Genomic DNA, 25550 nt, shown 5'->3' with positions numbered 1-25550 from the left:
TGTTGCCAAGTCCGCTTATTATAAGCGACTTTGGGCTTGTTTTTCTGTAAAGTCGCTTACAAATATTGGTAGTCGCGGGTTGCGGTTTTTTGGGCTTGTTTCTAAAGTGTAGTTGCTTATTTTGGGCTTGTTCCCAGCTCCATAAAAAGTTGTCAAACAGACATTGCCTATATTTTAAACGTAGTTTGTCTTGCCTGTTCCCTCTGTCCCTCCCCTTTCCCATACACACAGGAGATGTCAACGAGTACTAACGTTAGCCAATCAGAGGCAGTCTGTTTTTTTATGGTTAGGAAAACGTCAGTGACGTTTAAATGAAAATACGCGCGAGTCGGAAGAAAGAAAAAGGAGTAAAAGTATGGATTCAACCTGTCGTGGGGGATGACTCAAAAGCACTGTGCAGAGTATGTAGCGGACCTCGAAAATAATTTAAAACAAGTAGGCTAATAACAACTCAGTGAGTGTTTTAGCGCAATTTTCTCACCTCATTGGATCACAACACTAAGAGATAGTAAATCTTTTCCTGGATTTTTTTTGTGCGTTCCCGAGATTAGACCTTCCTTAACATAATGCCGAAAACCCGAAGTCTCTAGGTGGTCTGGTTGAGGAGTAGATAGAAGTGCAAGATTGGTGCACACAGACACAGAACAGAAATCATGAGTTAACAATCGCAATTTGTCCGGTGGAAAATTGCGCTAAAAATGCAGCACCGTTCTCCTCAATGAGGCTTCCGGACATTGGATTTACGGTCTCCAAACACAACGAGTCAAGACAGATCGAGAGCTGTGCTAAAGGTAGATGTAGCTTGTCACACATAAATTAAATCAGCCGATCACCTTGGGGAATTAATTTGCTCAACTTGTGACAAGACATCAAAATGCACCGCATTATTGCTCTGTGTATGTTCACAGAACATAATAAATGAACAGATAAATAATGTATGTTCACAGAAACATAATAAATAAACAACAAAAATAAAAATAAACTGTAACGTTACCATGTGTAGGCTACAGTTTTTCAAAACTGCGCACAGTTAACGTTAACCAATCTGTCCACATGGATGTAAATTGACAATCTGTAGCAACAGTTTAAAATCAGTCCCTACGTCACAGTTTATTTATTGTTAATAAACTTTATTATTAATTAATAATATGTCTATGCGGGGGGGGGGGGGGGGGGTCGCTTGTTTTGGGCTTGTTTTTACTGGCCTGGTTGCTTATTTGTCTCGCGAGATCTGGCAACACTGGTCTCTGTTTACCCATTCTCTCTCTCTCTCTCTCGACAGAAAGTGAAAGTAAGTTAGAGTTCTCCTGTCGCTATTTTGAGCTGGAAAAATACGAATAAGACACGGAAAAAACAGAGCATCAAAGTGTTTATCAACGTTTAAGAAGGAATGTACGTGTATCTTTATGATGTTAAAGCTGGAGGATTTGAGATCCTGTATCTTGTAAAAGTTTGATCAAGGTGAGTGTTCATATGTGACTTCCTCATATTAATATGAATCTCTGGAGGACATTTTACTTAATTGTTTGTTTGATATTTAAGGGTTTCTTTCAGGTCAAGGTTTCTTTTGTGTTTCGTGATGTTTGTGATTCTTCAGAAGTTTAACAGTATGTGTGTAAACATTGTTCAGATTATGTATTTCAAGACGTTTGTCAAGTTTTTGTCATTAAAACGCTCTTGTATGTAGGCCTAATTTCTTACGCAACTAATCCCATGCCTCTGTTGCTGATTCCAAAATGCCATTTTAGAGTTAGTAATGGAGGTTTAAGCCACGGAGAGCAGACTAATGCTGGGGACACACTGAACGACTAGCTGACACATTCTCTGACTGTTTCCATCGACTGCAGCAGATCTTAAAACCCCTTCCCCATCACCCCCAATTTTGGCAAGTGCTGCATACATGACATACCCAAAATAAAAAGGTTGCTGCTCATAAGTAATTCTGAATAGAAACATAACACACACATATTTAGAAAGCCAACCCTTAAGAGTTTATAGTTCAAGACTCAAAATTAACAAGACTGTTATTAATATTGCGATATATAAGCTCAAACATAAAAACAAAAACAACAAATATTAAGAATATATTTATTAAATGTATACAAATATTATGTGAATTTAGGATAGCAACTTATAACCACAACTAAAGTGTAGCCACAATTGTGGTCATGCTTCATTTCAAATCTGAGGATGATATCTCTAAAATTATGCATTTTATGAAGCCTATTGTGAGACCATGTCAGGGGAGACTTTGGGGAAGGCTAACAATATTCTCGTCAAATATTTTATTGCCCTATAAACACCCATTTACTGTCTCTGACTAATGTCTGGCGAGGAGAACTGGCCCCATTCATTTTTTTTTTATTTAAATCGACCAACCTTTCACACCTCTGCTCGTATGAGACTTAATCTTCTTTATTCTTTTATCCTTATTCTTTTGTTTGAATTCAGACATTATAATCTTTCTTCTGGCATAATGCCTGGTCATTTACATCTTAATGCAATCACTATACACGAAAAATCCATGCATTAACTTGAGTCTTGTTAGAAAACAAACAACAAAAAACTATTATTGGAACTTTAAATGCAAATTCTTTAAAAAATATATATATTTTGGAATAGAAAGCTCCTGCAGCAGGTGCATTAGCACAACAGGTAGCCTCAAGCTACATGACACATTTTAATTTATTAATACTACACTTTTATTTAAAGCTCATATTGTTTTATATTCCGGTCGCGGTCTAAAATGTTTTCAAGTCCAAAAAAGAAGATTTTGAAATATGTTATATTTAGCATTTTATATGAAGCTATGGGCTATGCTAAACTATACCTTTATTCTTTATTCATATAAAAATACCCCAAATCGCACGAAAATAACACACAAAACACATATAAGTTAAATCGTGCATTTATTAAAACTTGTTTCGGTGAAGAAATGTCACTTTCGCTTTGTTTATCAAGGATGTCCAGAATAAGGAAGTGCACACAGGACGCGTCATGCAGAAGAGGTCACGTTGAAGCACGTCCGATGATTGACAGCTGTTCAGCGAATCATTTTTCTCTGAGGTCAGAAATGACGCAAATAAGGAAGGGGAGACACACACCGAGCTCCGTGCGCTGTTTGAGCTGTTTAGATCGTATAATTCAGTGTAAAATGAATAGGAATTCTATTTTGTATGGCGGAATATTTTACTAGCATGTGATAATTAATAATTATTTCTCCAAATATGCGCGCCATTGTACTAATATCTCTGTCGGATTCTATATATGTTATGAGTGTAAACACAAATAAACCGGAGAAGACGAGAATAATGTTGTGTGAGTGTTGATTTCTATTCAAAATAACGATCGTTTCAGATGAATTATTTTGCACTCCTGGCATAAATTAAGAAATTAATGTCACTGCAAACCAGTTTAATCATAAACAGTGGTCAAATGTCGAAGCTGGAGTCTTAAACTGTTCTTATAATGCTGAGTTTGTCCAAATCAAGTAAGAGTGTGATGTTTTTACGAGTAATGCAGTTTGAACAATAATAATCCGGGATCACCAGTGATCCCTGCTGATCAAGGGGTTTTAAACACCGACTGTGAACACAGACTGAACGCGCTGAACACACGAGCATGATCAGTCATAAGTATCAAATTACATTCATAACCGGCCTTACAGTAAGCGTGTCCCCGGCTTTATGCAGTTATTAATGCAGTTATTAGAGAGAGAGAGAGAGAGAAGCATGTCAATATTATTTATTTATTAATTAATTAATTTGTTCTTTTTTTTCTATTAGTGAATAGACTAGCCTAATAAATAAAACACAAAGCCCTTTTAACAAGTAGGCCTATCAATAATTATTTATTTGTTATATTATCTGCAATAATTACGAAAACCCGTGTAGCTATCAATGTATTTATATATTCAGTTTAATTTTCGATTGATTATAGCTTGGACTATATACTTTATTAAAATTAAACTGCATGTTTCCGTTGATTGTGAAGTTAGACACTGAAAACTGCAGATCAAGCGCATGGGGCTTCATGGTTTTTCTTGTTATGAATTGTATCCTATTTTCCGTTATTACAGTAAACTGCGCGAAGTGATATGGAACTGTAATGCGGTCTAGACCTGCCTGGAACTACTTTAGTCATGCGTTTCCCTGAAAATAATTGCACGCCTTAGAACCTTCATCAACCAATCAGATTCAAGCATTCAACGGCCCTGTAGTCTAAAGGTTAATAGTAAACGAACTCTGCTTGCTGTCCTTGGAGGAGGCTCGAACCCAAAGCTCTGCTTGAGCTCCGAGTTAAACCCCCTATGATGTAATTGCGCATAAGAGGATAGAGATAATTTACTGGAGGAGAAGAAAGGCTGCCGGAGAATCTGTCATTAAGATGACGTGGTGTCTGCTGCTTATATAGTACACTCTAAAAAATGCTGGGTTAAAAACGACCCAATTTGGGTTAATTGGCAAACCAGCGCTGCGTAAATATTGGACAGAACACATGCTGGGTTATTTTGACCCAGCAGGTTGGGTTTTTATACATTAACCCATCTGCTGGGTTGTTTTTAATCAGTGCTGGGTCAAACAACCCCCATGCTACAGGTTATTCATTTTAGATAATAATAATAAAAAAAACGAATAAAAAAAATACAAAAATATTAATAACAATAACACTACTGTTTATTGATTCAATTAAAGTGTTTATTCCAGGAAATTAATATAATCATAAATACATTCATGTTAAAAAAAACAGTTAGACATCTGCAACATAAGCGGAGGCCCACAAAAATCATTTGTGCTAAAATGTTGGTATGTTAAAAGATTATAAAATGGTAAGATTCTCAAAATTCAAAACTCTACACTTATAAACTGTAAAATAGCCTATAGCTAAAGATTCTCTTCACAAAGAATACAATAAAAAAAACACACAAGTACATACATTGCAATTCACTTAAATAAGCAATCATTTAGTCCTGTGCAGCAAAAATGGGAGGCAGATAAAAACTCTGCGTATAAACAGTAAGTACATTGCAATTCATTTTAAATAAGCAATCATTTAGTCCTTTGTAGCAAAATAAAAACATGAAACTCCATACCTATAAACTGTAAAATAGCCTAGCTAAAAATTATCTTCACAAAAAAAAAAAAACGAGTCAACTGTTCCAGAGTTTCCCCATTCACCAAAAAACTGTCCAGCCATTCCAAGCTCCAAGACAAAGGGGGAGGGTTTTGCTTCTCTCTGCCTTTCCAGGTAAAGGACCATGTTGGTTCCAGACTAAATGAGGGAAAGACAATCGATCAAGATGTTTATTTGTCATATGCACAGAGTTACACCATGCAATGAAATTCTTAAGTTGCAAAGGTTTCCCAAATATAAAATATAAAAAGTACACAATATACACACAATATACTTAAAAGATGCAAGTGTAAAATTTGCATTCAGCAGAGAGACACTAAAAAGACATTCACAGTATAGTGCAAACAGTGATTAAAGTGCGAGTATGGAGTTGTCAAAAGACTGAGTCATTCAACAGCCTGATGGCCTGTGGATAAAAACTGTTTTTAAGTCTGGATGTTCTGGCTGTCATGCTCCTATAACGTCTGCCAGAAGGTAGCAATGTGAATAGTATACGCTGGGGGTGTGTAGTGTCTTTGATGATGTTGTGTGCCCTCTTTGTGACCCGGGTTTTGTAAATGTCCTGAAGTGATGGAAAAGCTGTCCCACAGATGTATTGTGCAGTTTTGATCACACGCTGGAGAGCTTTCCTTTCCTGTACTGTGCAGTTTCCAAACCACACTGTGATGGAATTGGTCAGGATGCTCTCCACTGTACATCTATAAAAGTTGCTAAGAAGTTTGGTGGACAGACCAAATTTCCTCAGCTTTCTTAGGAAGTACAGCCGTTGTTGAGACTTACTGACAATGTGCTGGGTGTTGTGAGACCAGGAGAGGTCCTTACTGATGTGGGTGCCAAGGAATTTAAAGGTTTTCACCCTCTCTACCTGTGCCTCACCGATGTAAAGTGGGCCGTGCAGGTCTCTCCTCCTCCTCGGGTCGATAATCATCTCCTTAGTTTTCTCTGCATTTAAGGAGAGATTATTTATGTGGCACCAGGACACCAACTGAGCCACCTCCTCCCTATAGTCTGTCTCAACCCCACCAGTGATCAGACCAATGACTGTTGTATCATCCGCAAACTTGATGATGGTGGTGTTGCGCTGAGTGGGGGCACAGTCATAAGTGAAGAGGGTGTACAGCAGAGGGCTCAGCACACAGCCCTGGGGTGTCCCTGTGCTCACCGTCCTTGTACCTGATGTCTGGGTACCAACTCTGACTATCTGGGGTCTGTCAGTGAGGAAGTCCAGGACCCAGCTGCAGAGGGAAGGTGCCAGTCCAAGGATGAGGAGCTTCTCAGCCAGCTTGGTTGGGAGGACCGTGTTGAATGCTGAGCTGTAATCGATAAACAGCATTCGAACATATGTGTCCTTGTTCTCCAGGTGTGTGAGGGCTGTGTGGATGGCAATGTTTACTGCATCATCAATGGAGCGGTTCCGACGATATGCAAACTGTAAGGGGTCCAGTGTGTCTGGGATGGTCTTTTTAATGTGGGTCATGATTATCCTCTCAAAACACTTCATCACAATTGAGGTGAGTGCGATGGGATGGTAGTCATTTAAGCAGGTTATGGTGTTTTTCTTGGGGAGGGGAACAATGGTGGTGGTCTTGAAGCAGGTGGGTACAAAAGATAGTGAGAGGGATAGATTGTAAATGTCCGTTAGTACCTCAGCCAACTACGCTGAGCAGACCTTCAGTGCACGGCCCGGGATGTTATCAGGGCCTGCTGCCTTCCGGGGATTCGTTCTCCTCAATGTCCTGCGCACCTGAGCTGATGTCACCGTGAGTGAAGAGCTCTGTGCTGCCTCTGTTGAGATAGTCCCTCTGCTGGTGTTGGTGTCGAAACGAGCGTAGAACTTATTCAGCTCATCTGGTAGTGTGCTTTGGCTAGTTGTGACCTCCCTGCTCCTCTGCCGATAATCTGTGATGTGTTGCAGGCCCTGCCACATGCGCCGGGGATCCGCGGTGGTATAGTATCCCTCCAGCTTCACTCTGTACTGTCTCTTGGCTTCTCTGATGGATCTGCATAGATCGTATCTGGCCTTTTTGTAGCCCTCAGCGTCACCAGAGGCAAATGCAGTGGAACGGGCACGCAGCATGGACCTTACATCACAGTTTATCCAGGGTTTTTGGTTTGGGAATGTTTTGTAGCACTTAGTGGGGACAATGTTATCTATACATGTGCTGATGTAGCTTATAACCACTGAGGCATATTCTTCTAAGTCCACAGTACAGTCCTCTCTCACAGCAGCAGTCTTAAACACATCCCAATCAGTACTGTTAAAGCAGTCCTGCAGCACAAAATCAGTTTCTTCATTCCATACTTTAACAGTTCTACTTACTGCGGGAGCCTGTTTGAGGAGCTGCCTATAAGATGGGTATAGAAACACGGAGATGTGGTCGGACTGTCCGAAGTGGGGGCGGGGGGCGGGGTGCTGCCTTATAGGCACCCTTAACGTTGCTGTAGACGTGGTCCAGAATGTTGTTGTCCCTCGTCGGGAAGCTCACGTACTGGTGGTACTTGGGGAGGACAGTCCGAAGATTGCAGTGATTAAAATCCCCTGCCACAACAAACACAGCGTCGGGGTGCGTAGTCTCGTACTTGCTGATAGTGTCGTGCAGTAGTCCGAGTGCTGCGGTCCGGTTTGCCCGCGGCGAGATGTAAACAGCCAAAATAAACACAGCACTGAACTCCCTCGGTAAATAAAAGGGTCTGCACTTAACCATCAGCACCTCTATGTCCACTGAACAATGTTTCTCCATCACCTGAGTGTCTAAACACCATCTATCGTTGATGTAGACACAGACGCCGCCACCTTTATTCTTCCCCGAGGCCGATGTACGGTCTCCACGGTGTACAGAGTGGGTCTGAAGTTGGATGGCTGAATCTGGCGTGTTGTCTGTGGTCCAGGTTTCCGTGAAAATCAGAGTACAGCACTCTCTGATTTCACGCTGTGTTGTTGTCCTGGTTCTTAGCTCGTCCATTTTATTTTCAAGGGAGCGGACATTAGCTAGCAGCAGACTCGGTAGCGGTGGACGTGTAGCTCTGGCCTTTAGCCTAGCATGTAGCCCGCCTCTCTTGCCTCGTCTCCGCCGTGTTCGTGCTGGCCGGATGTAATAGGTGTCCAGGTATGGTTGGATGTTAAAAAAAAAGTTCTGAATTAAGCTCATAATGAGCTGCTTTAATGCTCAAAAGTGCTTCTCTGCTGTACACGATCCTTCCGTACCTGCACCTTACATTAACTGTACACAGTAACACTAAAATAAATACTAAAAAAAAACGGTAACGGGAGCACTTCGCAAACACGTCTGCCACGCTGGGCGCCATGTGAATAGTAAGTCGAGAAGGTCAATATCAGACACAGATAATTATTTAAAAGTGTGTCTTAGGTTTTCAAAAGAGCAGTCTTAAATTCGTGAAATACAGTCTTAAATTAAAGAATTAGTTCACCCCAAAATATAAATTTTCTAATCATTTACTCACCCCAATGCCATCCAAGATATCTATGTCTTTCTTTCTTCATACAAAAAAATTACGTTTTTTTGAGGAAAACATTTCAGTATTTTTCTACACAAAATGGACTTCACTGGCAACCAACTATTCCAACAAATGTCAGTCTCAATGCAGCTTCAGAGTCTCTACACAATCCCAGTTGAGAAATAAGGGTCTTTTCTAGCAAAACGTTCGGTCATTTAAAAAAAAAAAAAAAAAAAAAAAATTATATACTATTAAACCACAAATGGCCGATGGTTTCACTAGATAAGACCCTTATTTCTCGACTGGGATTGTGTAGAGACTCCGAAGCTGCATTGAGACGGACATTTGAACCTTCTTTGAACGTTGGGATAGTTTTTTATTAAAGTCCATTCTGTGTAGAATAATCCTGAAATGTTTTCCTCAAAAAACTTAATTTCTCTTCCACTGAAGAAAGAAAGACATGGATATCTTGGAAGATAGTGGCGTGAGTAAATTATTAGGAAATTTTCATTTTGGGGTGAACTAATCCTTTAAAGAGTTGTGAGAAAATGAAATGCGTGTCAGATCCAAGCAGCAAAAACCATAAACGATTAAAACGATTTATTGTGCAGCCCTACAAACAGGTGTAAAGAAATGAGCCTGCTCTTTTTGTCCCTGTTGTTTTACTTACCGGTTGTACATCAATGAATGAGGTTCTTGCCTCTTGAATAGTTGGCCAAAAGGTTTTGTGGCCAATCTTGTACACAGGCGGGGGAAGAATGACAGGCAGGATTGTAAGTGCTAGCATGCCCTTGGAATCTAAGAATAGAAAAATGGCAAATTAGAACTTGTTCGTTCATCAGCTTTTAAATTAAGCAAAGTGCATTTCTAACTAAGGTCAACATAGAATGAGTGAAATTAGCTTAAATATGTAACAGTTAAATATGTACTCTGGTAATCTGAAAACATTTAGTGTTAATAAAGGTATAGTTCACCTTAAAATGCAAATTTACTCACCCTCATGTCAAATTTGCTCGCCTCATTTACTCACCCTCACGTTGTTCCAAACCTGTACAAGTTTCTTTCTTCTGCTGAACACAAAAAGATTTTTTAAAGAATGTCAGTAACAAGATAGTTGACGTTAGCCACTGATTTCCATTATAGGAAAAAAGTACTATAAAAGTCAATGGCTACTGTTAACTGTTTTGTTACCAACATTTTTTTAAATATCTTCTTTTGTGTTCAGGAGAAGAAAGTCATTCACGTTTGTAATAACATGAGGGTAAATGACGACAGAATTTTCCTTTTCAGGTGAACTATACCTTAAAGCAGTGCTTCTCAAACCCGTCCTGGGGACCATGTGCTTGTACTTTGGACAAGTAAATTGGCCATTCATGTTTTTGAGCTTATTGTGAATGGTGTAGCAAACTTTGTTAAGGGTTAACCCCCTGAGGTCTTCTAATATTATGTAACCCACCTAAAAAGGGGTTAACCAGTTAATTGTATTCAATTATAATCATTATTTATCCATACTTCACGTTTATGAGTAATGGGGGTTTTATTTTGAAAAATACATTTTATTTTGTGGGAAACCGGAAGTAGCGCGCTAAAATACTTCCGTTAGCTTCACATCGCTAAAATCAGATGGAGCACTGCTTCGGGTTTCTCCCACGAGTTGGAAAAACTGAGAATAAAAGGTATGAAAACCTGTCTGTTTTGCTGACAGTTAAATATGATTTAGTTCGTTATGTAAACACCTGTATACTTTGTTTTAGAAGTTGGATAGCCACCCAGAAATCGCTTTTATCTGTCCTGGCTTTTCATACTGAAGATCCTCTCTTGGTAAGCTAACGTGTTCAATGATTGTGTGTGTGGAAAAACCACGAGGTAGCTATGCTAGTTCAATTAGTGATTATTCAAACATTTCTGTTGTTTTGAAGGAATATAACATGATAAAAGACCATTTATTTCATGGTTTAAGGAGAAATGTAAACTAATTTGGTATGTATTACAAAAAAGATGCTTTTGTAACATTTTTTACTTTGTGATATATATGTGACTAAAGGTTAAAGTTACAGACAGAAGAATATAAAATGTCATTTTAAGTAAGTTAAAGTGGTTAAATCAGCAAATGCTGTAAATTCATATAAATGGGTTTTCAAGTAAAACTGTATTTCGTTATTTTGATTTAAAATCTAAAAAAAAATCCTATGTAAAAAGGGATTAAAAGCAGAAAGAAAAAGTTCATTAGTACAATGTGTCCCTATAATTACATTTCATTGTAATGACATAAGGTTAAAATGGTATATTCTGATTTAAATAGTTAAAATAGCTATTGTTTTCTTCACGTGAACTATGCTATGATATTTTCTAACAGTAATATAATGTTGTACAATACTTTAAGAACTATTTGATATAATTGATTTTGGACTGAACCTGTTCTATATACAGGTCAGGTCTTTTTTTGATGAGGTGAGCAGAAATTCCAGAAGCTCCAGTCCTTGAAATACGAGGTGAACCATTGATCCATAGATGGCGAGCCTTCCCAATGAGCCGTGAATCTCCACCACAGCATTCCGGAAGCCTGTGGTAGGATTGTGTCAGTTCAACTAACCGGCACCAATGAGATTTTCCCTTGACTTTGACTATTTCCTTTGACTAACTGACTTGAATTCTGGATTTAACTTTGGAATTCTTAAGGAAAATTTCCAAGGAACATTTTCAACAAACAAAGGACATTTTATTTTATTTTATTCTAAATTTATTTTGGGCCCATAGGTATTGTGAACAAAAATTGTTGTGAAATGTTGAAACATTTTGTTGAACTAAAGTTTACACATGTCAAATGTTACACCTGTGTTGCTTGGTTATTACTGTACTTCTCAGCTCCTAAGAACCTAGGGTGTACATACTCTGAAGTGGGTTACACGGTAAAATTTGGCGAGCCAGCCAGGAGCTTTGAGTAAGTAATAACCCAGGTGCCTTTTCGTCCAAAAAAAAAAAAAAAAAAAAGTGTCCTTAAAGTGTAAATTTTTGGTTTTGTTTTTTGAAAATGGATGTGATTGAGAAAGAAAGTATTAAGGTCCCCAATGCCGTCATTGTGTCAGGTTTGACAAATACCGATGTAGACGAAGAGATTTATGAAGATTTAAAGCAATTTGGATCTATTAACAGAATTGTGAAGGTTTTAGACAAAACCTCTGAGTTTTATGGTAAAGCCCTTGTAGAATATGCATCTGGTGCTGCTGTGGAGACACTTGAGAAAGATTTACCCTTTGATAGAACCAGTGATACAGATGACGATGTTGTCTTCCACGTTGAAGCTTTAGCCAGTTCATACTCAAGTGAAAAGGGTACCGATATTACTAAAACATTTCTTTCTGACCTCCAAAATGTTGCAAAACTCAGTGGAAAATCTTTTGAAAACCTGCTACATGATGAGTTGGCACGAATCACTGGATTACTGAAAGAGCCGAGTGAGTCTAGCAGACCTCAGGGTACAGTTGTGGCACCTGCTAGAACAGCCACAGGTCCCATTTCCCTTGATGCCACTCAAATGGATTCAGTCAATGATGAGCAAAGTCCTCTTGACCCCTTTAGCCCTCCCTTCAGACCTATGGCAAATGCTATGCCCACTCAATTGCCAGTATCTTCCTTCTTGCAAACTGCTGAACAACTTACTCCGCCTGAGGTGCAGCGTGTAGTGGTCGAACATATTGTCAAAAGTTCTGACCTCTCTTCGCAAATACACGCACCAGCAAAAGTTAGACCTTTTTCCGGCAAAGTCCCTTGCCCAAACTTTGAAGTCGATTATGAGACTTGGAGGAACAGCATTGAATGTCACTTGGCTGATCCTACCGTTTCCAGTGCACAGCTGGTAAGACGCATTGTTGATAGTTTGCTTCCCCCTGCCGCTTTGGTTGTCAAGTCGCTTGGTTACCGTGCAAATCCAAAAGTCTTTCTCGATCTGCTTGACTCAGCTTATGCTACGGTGGAAGATGGAGATGAACTTTTCGCCCAGTTTCTAAATGTTAATCAGAACTCAGGCGAGAAACCTTCCAACTATCTCCAGAGATTGCAGACCCTTTTGAATAGAATTGTGAAAATGAAAACCATTTTGCCTCAAGATTCGGACAAGCAGCTCTTAAAGCAGTTCTGTAGGGGCTGCTGGAACAATGTGCTGATTAATAACCTTCAACTTGAGCAACGCAAAAATAACCCGCCCACTTTTCCAGAGTTTTTACTCCTTTTACGCACAGAGGAGGACAAACAAACTGCAAAAGCGAACCGGATGAAGCAACATCTGGGGTTTCAAAAACCAAAAGCTCAAGCTGCAGCACAAGTGCATGAGGTATACGTGGGAGACGCATACGATTCACCTCAGTCTTTCTCTGCCGAGCAACCAGCTATGAAACAGCTTCAAAAGCAAATTGTTGAGCTACAAGCTCAAATTGCTGCCCTATCGAGTCCTAAACAACAGACATCATCTACAAACACACCTGAAAAAAAAAGGGAAAAGGAGAAACGAAAAGAGAAACCTGTTTACAAAAAGACATCAACATCAAAACTTACCTCAGGAGCCGCATCCGCAACAGTCAAATCAAAGCCAAAACCATGGTACTGTTTCAGTTGTGGCGAGGATGGACATATTGCCACAAACTGTGATGATCCTCCCAACCCCACATTAGTGTCTGCAAAAAGAACTCTGCTAAAAGAGAAACAACGAGCTTGGGAAAAAGACAATCCAACCCTCGATAAACATTTAAACTGAACAGTGTTTCTATTGAGGGACAAATGGAAACAAATCAACCTGAAAGTCCCATAATTGAACCAAAAACCAAATCGAAAGTCAAGTTAAAAGAGCACAAAGTGACAAAAACCGGAACCTTACCTAAAGGGTTAGTTGGTAGCAAGAGCACCGCTAACGTTAAAGTTAATGGGCTTGAGTGCAATTCACTACTTGATACCGGGTCGCAGGTAACAACTATGTCACTGTCGTTTTACAACCGTTACCTTTCAGATCAGACCATTCACCCAGTAGCTGATTTACTAGAGATTGAAGGGGCAAACGGTCAGTCAGTGCCCTACCTGGGGTATGTCAAAGTCATACTCCAGTTTTCCAAAGAGTTCATTGGTAGTCAGCCTGAATTAGAGACACTTGCCCTCGTAGTGCCAGATGTTAGGTCCAACAGTCTCACTCCGTTGTTAATAGGAACTAACACCCTCGATCCACTGTACGAACAGTTTTGTGATGACAATACATTTCGAAAGAGTGCTTACTGTGGCTACCACCAAGTCCTGAGAACTCTACAAATCAGACACAAGCATAGTTTAAATGGCAGACTGGGTCTCGTTACCTTGAGAAATAATGAGCCAAGTGTAATCTGTGCTGGTGAAAGGATAGTGCTAGAGGGATATGCAAATATCGACGAGGCAAACAATGAACAATGTGTTTTGCTTGAGCAACCTACAGTGTCATCCTTACCTGGGGGAATTTTTGTCGAATGTTGTCTCATTAATGTTCCAAGAGACACCCCATACAAGATACCTGTAGTGGTAAAGAATGAAACTGATCGAAACATCTCCCTTCCTGTTAGGTGTATCATCGGTGAACTTAGTGCTGTTAAAAAGATTGTTCCAACTCAGAACCCCGCTAGTTGCAGTAGCCACCAACAGCCCACTAGCCAAACAAATAAGCAGCAAAGTTCAAACCTAACCTTCAACTTTGGAGAATCACTTCCCGAGGAGTGGAAAGCTCGTATGACAAACAAGTTAAACACATTTTCAGACATTTTCTCTCATCACGATCTCGACTTCGGACATGCAACAAAAGTGAAACATTCAATCAAACTCAAGGATGAAACACCTTTCAAGCAACGCCCACGTCCTATTCATCCTCAGGATTTTGATGCAGTGAGGCGTCACCTGCAGTCTCTCCTTGAAGCAGGGATCATTCGCGAATCACAGTCTCCTTTTGCGTCTCCAATAGTCGTAGTCAAAAAGAAGAACGGTGATGTCAGATTATGTGTAGATTACCGACGATTAAATATGCAAACGATCAAAGATGCGTATGCATTACCGAATCTTGAGGAATCTTTCTCAGCCTTGAGCGGATCTCAGTGGTTTTCAGTAATGGACCTAAAAAGCGGCTATTACCAGATTGAGATGACTGAGAGTGACAAAGACAAGACAGCGTTCGTGTGCCCTCTTGGGTTTTGGGAGTGGAATCGTATGCCACAGGGGATCACAAACGCGCCCAGCACTTTTCAGCGTTTAATGGAAAAGTGCATGGGGAACATCAATCTGCGCGAGGTGCTTGTGTTCTTAGACGATATTATTGTCTTTTCCAAAACGCTAGAGGAGCATGAAACCCGTCTCACGAACGTCCTGTCCCGCTTGCGAGAGAACGGTTTAAAGTTATCTCCTGAAAAGTGCCGTTTCTTTCAAACTTCGGTTCGTTACTTAGGCCATATAGTATCACGCGACGGAGTCGAAACCGATCCTCAAAAGACAGAAGCACTTAAGACCTGGCCAAGACCTCAGACCTTAAAAGACCTTAGGTCATTTCTTGGGTTCTCCGGGTACTATAGAAGGTTTGTGGAGGGGTATTCTAAAATAGTAAAGCCCTTAACCAACCTCACAGCTGGCTACCCTCCTGTGCGTAAAGGTGCAAAGATTACCAGTGTAGCCGCCAAGTACCATAATCCCAAAGAACCTTTCGGGGAAAGGTGGACCCAATCTTGCCAAGACGCTTTTGACCAGATCATTGAAAAGTTAACATCCGCACCTGTTTTAGGGTATGCAAATCCAAGATTGCCTTATGTTGTTCATACTGACGCGAGCACAACAGGCCTGGGCGCAGCGTTATATCAAGAACAGGACGGCCAGACCCGCGTCATTGCGTATGCGAGTCGGGGTCTCTCGCAGTGTGAAGCCCGCTATCCAGCCCACAAGCTGGAATTTTTAGCTTTAAAGTGGGCTATTACCGAAAAATTCCATGACTATTTATATGGCAACGTGTTCACAGTCATTACTGACAACAACCCTTTGCGGTACGTTCTAACCAAAGCCAAACTAGATGCTACTAGTTATCGATGGTTAGCAGCCTTGTCTACGTTCACTTTCGACATCAAATATCGTGCAGGCAAGCAAAATCAAGACGCTGATGGCCTGTCAAGGAGGCCACATGGTGAACTAATCAGTGACAGTGCATCTCAAGAAGAGAGTCAAAGAATACATGACTTTACCTCATACCATCTTGCACCTGTGAACGTTGTCCAAGCCACATGTCAACTCCACACTATTTTTCAAAATGACCCTGAACTGTCTCCATGTTACATTGAGTCACTTGCCGTGCATCCAGATGCTATTTCCTCAGCATTTTCCGACGATGAGAATCTCAGTGGTCTTTCAACCGTCCCTAAGTACAGTGAGGCTGAGATAGCTGAGTTGCAACGAGCTGATCCGGTAATCAGTGTAATCATACAGTCATGTGAGTCAGCAGAACCTGTCCCTGATGGTAATAACTGTCCTGAACTCCAGCTTATGCTCAAAGAAATGAGTCGATTTGAGATAAGAGACAGTCTGTTGTATCGGAAAAGACAGTGTGACAACAAAACCATCTACCAGCTTGTCTTACCCAAAACTTTGAGAAACCCCGTGCTCTACAGCTTACATGATGAAATGGGCCATTTAGGAGCTGAAAGAACTCTTGAGCTAACCAGATCTCGTTTTTATTGGCCAAAAATGTCTCGAGATGTTGAGTCCAAGATTAAAAGCTGTCCAAGGTGCGTTAAAAGAAAAAGCCAACCCGACAAAGCCGCACCATTAGTCAACATACAGGCAAGTCGCCCGATGGAACTGGTCTGTATGGACTTTTTGTCCATCGAACCCGACAGCCATAATTGCAAGGACATTCTGGTCATAACTGACCACTATACGAAATATGCAACTGCTATTCCGACTCGAGACCAAAAAGCCCTAACTGTAGCCAAATGCCTTTGGGAACAGTTCTTTGTCCATTACGGATTCCCTGAACGTCTTCACAGCGACCAAGGCCGCGACTTCGAGTCACAGGTTGTCAAAGAGTTGTGCGTCTTGGTCGGTACTAAGAAAGTAAGAACGAGCCCCTACCATCCCCGGGGCAACCCCGTCGAGCGGTATAACCGTACGTTGCTCAGTATGTTGGGTACGCTCAAGGACAAAGAGAAAACTAGGTGGCGCGAGTACGTCCGGCCTCTCACTCATGCATACAATTGCACAAGGAGTGACGTCACCGGGTTTTCGCCCTATGAGTTAATGTTCGGGCGCCAACCTAGACTGCCCATAGACATTGCGTTCGGACTACCAGTTAAGAACAATCCGGGCATGTCTCACTCGCAGTATGTGAAAAACCTTAAGACATACTTGAAAGAAAGTTATCAGTTGGCATCCGCTAATGCAAAGAAAATCGCTGACAAAAACAAACGCAGATTTGACATGCGAGTAAGGGAGTCAACACTTGATACAGGCGATAGAGTTCTAGTGCGCAATCTCCGTTTTCGTGGAAAACATAAACTCGCCAATCGGTGGGAGTCCACTATTTATGTTGTACAAAAGAAAGCGGGAGATATGCCTGTGTATATAGTCTGTCCTGAGGGTCAGGAAGGACCATTGCGCACACTCCACCGCGATTTACTGCTCCCTTGTGGATTTCTATCTGAAGAGGATGAGGAAATGGCAAAGCCAAAGCAGGCCTCAAAACCCAAAACAAGGCAAACTTCTGTCTCTCCAGAGGAAAATACCCCTGACTCTGACAGTGATGATGACTATATTCAGAGTTATTGCCCCACAACAATCAAAACAACCACAAGGATTATTCAACCAAACAATGTGAGTTCAAACACGAATGCTACAAAGGAGAATCTCCCCAAGGTTGAGGAATCTGAAAACTTACCTATGGACGTACCTCCCGGAATTCTGGATCAACCTGTGGAAAAACGGAGGTCAAACCAAAATGGAAACTTAGCGGAAGTGACACAAAATGAACTGGAACCTGAAAATGAACAAGAGAGTGGACTTACCGAAATGGAACATGACCTACCGGACAATTACTCTCATACCACAACTCCTGAGAGAGTCGAACAGTCCAAAGACACTGAACGGAGACAATCTACTGAAATGGACAATGCTGAACAAGATGTTAGTTCTCTTGAGCTAGCAGATCCTGATGCTCCTAACAATCAGACTGCTGACCAAATACGCAGATCTGAAAGGGTGAGAAAGCCACCTGCTAAGTTTACTTATCCACAAAGTTTAACAAAGTTTTGGTTGAAACATTTGAAGGTGCCCCTACCCTTGTACGAACATGAAGGGACTCATGTTAATTAAGAGGGGGAGGATGTAACCCACCTAAAAAGGGGTTAACCAGTTAATTGTATTCAATTATAATCATTATTTATCCATACTTCACGTTTATGAGTAATGGGGGTTTTATTTTGAAAAATACATTTTATTTTGTGGGAAACCGGAAGTAGCGCGCTAAAATACTTCCGTTAGCTTCACATCGCTAAAATCAGATGGAGCACTGCTTCGGGTTTCTCCCACGAGTTGGAAAAACTGAGAATAAAAGGTATGAAAACCTGTCTGTTTTGCTGACAGTTAAATATGATTTAGTTCGTTATGTAAACACCTGTATACTTTGTTTTAGAAGTTGGATAGCCACCCAGAAATCGCTTTTATCTGTCCTGGCTTTTCATACTGAAGATCCTCTCTTGGTAAGCTAACGTGTTCAATGATTGTGTGTGTGGAAAAACCACGAGGTAGCTATGCTAGTTCAATTAGTGATTATTCAAACATTTCTGTTGTTTTGAAGGAATATAACATGATAAAAGACCATTTATTTCATGGTTTAAGGAGAAATGTAAACTAATTTGGTATGTATTACAAAAAAGATGCTTTTGTAACATTTTTTACTTTGTGATATATATGTGACTAAAGGTTAAAGTTACAGACAGAAGAATATAAAATGTCATTTTAAGTAAGTTAAAGTGGTTAAATCAGCAAATGCTGTAAATTCATATAAATGGGTTTTCAAGTAAAACTGTATTTCGTTATTTTGATTTAAAATCTAAAAAAAAATCCTATGTAAAAAGGGATTAAAAGCAGAAAGAAAAAGTTCATTAGTACAATGTGTCCCTATAATTACATTTCATTGTAATGACATAAGGTTAAAATGGTATATTCTGATTTAAATAGTTAAAATAGCTATTGTTTTCTTCACGTGAACTATGCTATGATATTTTCTAACAGTAATATAATGTTGTACAATACTTTAAGAACTATTTGATATAATTGATTTTGGACTGAACCTGTTCTATATACAGGTCAGGTCTTTTTTTGATGAGGTGAGCAGAAATTCCAGAAGCTCCAGTCCTTGAAATACGAGGTGAACCATTGATCCATAGATGGCGAGCCTTCCCAATGAGCCGTGAATCTCCACCACAGCATTCCGGAAGCCTGTGGTAGGATTGTGTCAGTTCAACTAACCGGCACCAATGAGATTTTCCCTTGACTTTGACTATTTCCTTTGACTAACTGACTTGAATTCTGGATTTAACTTTGGAATTCTTAAGGAAAATTTCCAAGGAACATTTTCAACAAACAAAGGACATTTTATTTTATTTTATTCTAAATTTATTTTGGGCCCATAGGTATTGTGAACAAAAATTGTTGTGAAATGTTGAAACATTTTGTTGAACTAAAGTTTACACATGTCAAATGTTACACCTGTGTTGCTTGGTTATTACTGTACTTCTCAGCTCCTAAGAACCTAGGGTGTACATACTCTGAAGTGGGTTACAATTAATTTTTATCTTATATGCTTGTGTTGTACATCAATCGATCCTGTTAAGTGTGTATTTTTTTTGTGCATACTCATAATAAAAACAAAGTGTTGTGCTTTTCGCCAAATAAAGAAAAATAAACATGATGCGCGTTCTGCCGTCTCTCTCAATGTGAAACTCATTCTGAAACGCGACAGAAAATGACCTGTAACTCAGCGAATGTTTGTCACACAGACTTAAAACACATGTCTATACAACGCTTGAAGTCTCTATTTTTAAAATATGTAAATTATATAAAAAACAAATATTCTCTGTTTAAGTAATCCGTAAGAAAGCAGCGGCATGTACAGTTTCTCAAACACGTCCTAATTAACTATAATGTGACCACACCCACGCGCGCACGAGCGATTGACATGCAAATGATCCACGCGGCAGAACGCAGACCTGTAAACGCCCTCATCACCTCAAAACAAAGAATAAGAGACTTTGGTAACTTACTCCTCTCTGCTTTTCATCGAGTTTGAAGATGTGCTGTGCTGTTTACCTTGTGCTGTGCTGTGCTGTTTACCTTGGATTTACCTCAGAAGAACGCGATTTGAAGATGAGAAGATTTTTAAGGTAAGACATGTTAAACTGGTCGTGCCAGATTAAAATGTATGTTATGAAATGAGTTTGGAGTAAAAACATGAACTAAGTCTAATATCGTACATGTATATGCATCTATAAATAGACAGAAACATGTTAAAATGTGAACTAGACTGGTAGGCAACCTTTCAGTGCTAAATTTATATAGGCCTACTTCATATATATTTTACTCAGTTTTGATTAGGTTATGACACTGAAATAATGCTAAAATACTTATTTATGTGTAATGTAGCTTGTTTGCGAATATCTACTAATGTGATTTAGTGCAAATATGTTTCAGCCTCCGGTAAAATATGTGATATAGCCTACTGTCTACATTATATTTTTATATAAATGCTCGGTTTTGGTTAGCCTATGACACGCTTCAATACTGCCTTATGCACAGATGTTTGTGAATACAGGTGTAAATGTTTGAAATGTAGTGATGTGTGTCGTTCGCGAACGATCCGTTCATTGCGTGTGTCACTAAATGCGTGCGGATACCCATCAACAGATACTCGCGGTGACGCGGTCTATGGCCCATAAATAGATATTTCTCCGTTCTATGGCCCATCAACTATACATTGTTTGTCCATAACCATCACTTGCTCAGCAGTTTACTTTGTATAATGTATGCTAAAAGTTTTATTTTGATGTTGTTTTTTAGGAATGTGAACCTTCAGTTCTCATCGAGAAATCATACCGATCGAGAAATCATACCGATCGAGAAATCATACCGAGTAAGTGCATAGACGTAATATTTTACAGATGAAATGTAGCCTAATTGTGTTTACATCGTCATACTATAAAAGTAGCCTACCTATTCTTGTGTGAAATGACAAAAACCATCCATTCTGCTTATACAGGAGACACTGCGCAGATGAGGGTGAAAACACAAGATACATGGAGGACAAAGACATTTCCATGTCCTGCACCTGTGACTGCATACAACAAACTCATGGGGGGTGTTGACCTGTCTGATCAGCTGATACAGTACTACACAACACAGCACATAACCATGAAGTGGTACAGTAAGATTTTTCTACACTTCTTGGACATTGCTTCCACCAACTCTTTCATTGTGCACAAAGAGCTACATGGTAACTTGTCCCATAAAGAGTTTATGGAGCAACTTATAACAGAGCTCTGTGGTGTGTCACAGAAAACGGCAATGAGTTTTAAATCAGTGTTGGAAACCGTTGTGCTGCTTAATATATATTTTTTATAACCTGTAATAGTTTTTTCAGGATTCTTTGAATAAAAATATTTTTTTATAAAAAAACAAAAGTTTGGTCTTTTTTTCTTTCTTTTTTGGAAAGGATGTATTAAGTGATAGTAATAACTTTAAGTCTTTCCATTGTTAGAAAAGATTTCTATTTTGAATAAATGCTGTTCTTTTTAACTTTTTATTCATCAGTGAATCATTCTTAGGTCATCATTCTTTGTTCAGGCTGCCTCACAGCACCTTGATGGCCCATTAGCCATGGGGGGAGTGTCTTTAGTCACACCCCTGGTGTGAATCACATTAATATTCATGGCCCACGCATACAGCAGTGCTGACACAAAAACTGACATGCAAAATTAAAATCGTTATATTGTTGTTTGTGAAAGAGTGGTCAGAATGATTTTCACCTCATTTTGTAGAAAAAATTCTAGCCTACAAGAATAGTAATTCCAAAGTCTTATGGAAAACTATTCAGTATGTGTTAAATGGCCTTATTGCAGTGACAATGTTTTTCCCAAAACATACTAACCACGCATAATATTTTTTTTCTATAAAATGCAAACATGTACATCCATTTTGCTCATATATTATTGTAGCAGAGTTTGTGCTGAATACAACAAAATTACATGTTGGCCAATGGTATGTTGTAAGTAGCTGAAATAAGCACAAATGTCAGGTCATGTCAAAACATCTCAAGGGCCCCAAAAACACCTCAGACTCCAGAGGGTTAAGGCCTGTTCACACCGTGACGAATTTCGCGCGGGATATTCGCTGACGTTTAACGCCTAAACAAAGGGCGCTAATGTGAGTGTGCACACTGACGCGAAAAACGCCACGCGTAAAAGCGTCATTTTTTAAAAAACGCCTCAGGTTGTTTTTTTTGGTTTGACGCGCCGCGTCAAAAACTATCCGACCAATGAGATTGCTGCTTTTGCTCACGTGTCTGGAGCTTCTGAAGTTACAGTAAAACACAACTTGGGGGCGCTCAAACACAAAACGGTCTTGCCGAGCACACATACGTAACGGCGAAGAAGATATACGGCAAGTAGCGTCTACACTGCCGGGAAGAAATAAGACGAGGAAGATGCAAGGCAAGATGAATGTAGAGCTGCTGTTCTCGTTGGTGTCGGAACATAAAGAACTATATGACAAACGTGACAGTGACTACAAAAATCTTGATAAAAGAGAACTATTATGGAGTGGCATTGCACCTTGTGTACTGGGGTATTTCTGTTTTTACATTAAGCGTCATCTAATGTCAGGGAATGAATTTGCATGTTCACTCGGCTCATCGTCAGCGAAAACCGCTTGGGTGTGAACACAAAAAACGCGTTGAAAAACGCTGGCGAATAACGCGCGCCGATATTCGTCCTGGTGTGTACGGCCCTTTAGGGTTGGCACTGGATGCAACTGTGAAAAAAAGATTACCTACAAAGAAAGAGAATTTGAAATGCAAAATTGTTCATCACATATTTACCAGCAATTTTTCAATGAGGCACTCAAGATTCCAGTTGAGGAGTTTTTGTTGAACAAAAATGTCCATTGCTGTAAAAGAAAAGGAAACATCTGATTAGTAATATCTTTACAAAGTTAGCATGTCTTATACAATGCTTTTAAAATTAATTTAATCTCCAGTTAATTAAAAATATATATATATTTAACTAATTTTAATGAATCATTACTTATTTAAAAATTAAATAAATAGACAAAATAATTTTTAACAGCTTAATTAACTATTGTTAATTCACAAGACTAAACAGAAGAAATGTTAATTTTGTGAATAATTTAAAAAATATTTTATAAAATCACCTGTAGATATTTCATAGAATATTTTTTTCATTCATTCCAATGTATTAGTCTATTAGTCTTTTTTTTTCCTCTCCCTTCTGTCACCTGATGGAGTGTGGGTTCCTTGCCACTGTTGTCTCTGGCTTGCTTAGTTAGGGGCACTTAATTTTCAACAATATTATTGATTTAATTGCACTGACAATATCAGATGAGAATTGAACTGAATGACTCTTTTTCAGAGCCGGTTTAAGACCAAATTGTACTTCAGTATAACTACTTTGTTTATCTTTACATAGTTTCTGAACGTAACTGAAGCAACACTGAACTGACTTCAAATGAACAATGACAGTTTTTGATAAGAATTGTACTGAGCTGGACGATGACATCACTGTTTTCTGCAGAAATGCTTAGCCAAATTGAACTAAGGTGCACGCACCCAAACACAGAGAACATACTGCAGCATGATAAAATATTTTATGTAAAGCTACCTTTCGAAAATGACTAACAAAAACAGTTAAATAATAGGTAACGTTAGACTTACAGCTTCTTTAGCATATCCAGCCACTAGCCAGTGACGTTACGTGCATCCATCCAACACCGCCAAGTCAAGTAACGTTAACCGCAACATTTCTGGAGATAAAACAGACACCAACAACTGTACATAGACATTGTGACCGTGTTATAAGTGGAATAATTGATGACAGACCGTGTAAAAATAATGAATGTTATGTGTAACGTAACGTTAGCATAACGGTCGCTAGTTCAACAGACGCAAAATCTAGACTAGAGCATTTGTCCGTCGTCAATAATTCATAGTTCATTTCAACATAACTTCTTGTTGACTTTCTGACTTCTTTGACTAAAGTTAGTTAACGTTAGGATAGTTTTAATAAAACAGGGATGCTCACCTTTACGCTCGCTCCTGCTTGAACCTCTCGTCCTCCTGTTGACGTAGTGATTTGAACTGTGGACAAAAGCGCGTGACTCGCGAGAAGGTAAGCGCTCAGCGCTCAGCGCTCAGCGCTCAGTCAAAATTTCCAAAACAAACCCAAATGCTGGGTCATTGTCTGCTGATTACGGAGAAAATAACCCAGCAACATAGTCAAAATTTGGCAGCATTTGGGTTTAAAAAATAACCCAGCATTTTTTAGAGTGTACGCTCGTTATGATGATCGACAGGACTGAATGTTTAGACTCCTACCGAAACCTACGTTTCCAAACTTCATTTGATTTAGTGTGTGAATGTTTCTTCATTCAGAGTCAGTGGAGGAGGTCAAACTCTTCAGATTCTCCTGTATCTTCATCATGGCTGATTCACAAGGATCCAGAGATGGAGATTTTCCTCCAGGATGCAGGTACTTTCAACAAACACTGTTAAATATTGTGTTAAATCTCAGAAAGAGATCTCACAGATCATAGAACAGTTTACAGAAAATAATATATTTGATTGCCTATTTTTGACTGTTTTTGTTTTAAAACTAATATGAAAGGTTAAATAAAAAGATCATAAAGTTTCCTCAAAGTGCTTTTTGGTGAAAGATGAATGTTTATATTAATATGGTTCCTCTCATAAAGAATGAACACCTTGATCTAAAGGATTAAACTGAATCTGTTCTCTGTTCCAGTTCAGTCCAGCAGAAGAGCTCAAACCCAGAGTCCAGCTGTGTGTCTATGAAGAGTAACTGCTCTATGGATCCGCCAATGAAGTTTAAGAGTGGAGACAAACGGCCTAATCTTAGGTACATGATTTCTATAAAAGATGTGCTTATAGTATGACACTTTTGAATTAGACGCATAATTTATCTCAGTCAGTCAGTCTATTACTATCAATGACATCAAGTAAATGTAAGCTGAGATTGTTTTCCACCTTTATATAATGGAGTAGTTGTAAAACTGAGTGGATTTGTTTAACCGCTGGTTCAGATTTGTTGAAAGCTTCACAGTGTCTGGTCAGAACAGTGATGTTTCACAGCAAGAGCACCGTTACTAGAGTACAGTAAGGTGGATTATCTTTAAAGCGCAGCTGAACATTGGTCTCTTTAGTCGGTTGAGTCTTCGTCCTCCATTGTGCCGTTGAGAAGAGTCATGTGATCGGGGTTGATGTTGAATCATTCTATAATTATATAGTTGTTTTTAATTTGTCTGTTTTGAATTCATAATATTACAGTTTGTTTTTTCGATTGCTTTGATACATTTTTTGAATCATGCTTAACATTTGCAAACCAGTGAGTTAATTTCTCCAAATAAGTGTAATCAAAGTTTGAAACTTTGAAAAGTGCAAAACACACTGAGTTACAGACACTAAAGCAAAAGTGTCCCAACACTCCCTGGGGTCTTTCCTAAGACAGAAGTTTCCAGTAAAAGTGCACAACATTTATACGTCTCTATGCTTTTTATTTACTTCACAGTTTTTACAGTTCAGTCCAGCAGAAGAGACCAAAACCCATGAAGAGAAACTGCTCTATGGATCAACTAGGACATTTTAAGAGTGGAGACACACAGTCTGATCTCAGGTATATAAT

The 25550-nt window shown here is 39.4% G+C and overlaps 1 protein-coding gene across 1 annotated transcript in view; it reads left to right on the top strand.

Moving 5' to 3' along the window:
• The first annotated feature begins 1266 nt into the window (after nucleotides 1-1266).
• Nucleotides 1267-25550, top strand: part of LOC311091345 (NACHT, LRR and PYD domains-containing protein 3-like) — a 256345-nt gene continuing 232061 nt past the window's right edge. Inside the window, exons 1-5 of the mRNA XM_084127245.1 lie at nucleotides 1267-1461; nucleotides 1749-1885; nucleotides 24287-24383; nucleotides 24654-24767; nucleotides 25437-25541. Coding sequence (XP_083983371.1) covers nucleotides 24334-24383; nucleotides 24654-24767; nucleotides 25437-25541 — 269 coding nt within the window. The 5' untranslated portion in view covers nucleotides 1267-1461; nucleotides 1749-1885; nucleotides 24287-24333. The remainder of the gene's footprint in view (nucleotides 1462-1748; nucleotides 1886-24286; nucleotides 24384-24653; nucleotides 24768-25436; nucleotides 25542-25550) is intronic.

This window comes from Abramis brama (genome assembly GCF_963993115.1).
Source record: "Abramis brama genome assembly, chromosome: 10".
NCBI classification, from domain to species: Eukaryota; Metazoa; Chordata; class Actinopteri; order Cypriniformes; family Leuciscidae; genus Abramis; species Abramis brama.
The sequence above is the reverse complement of the archived record's forward strand: the minus strand, read 5'-3'. Positions and strand labels throughout refer to the sequence as shown.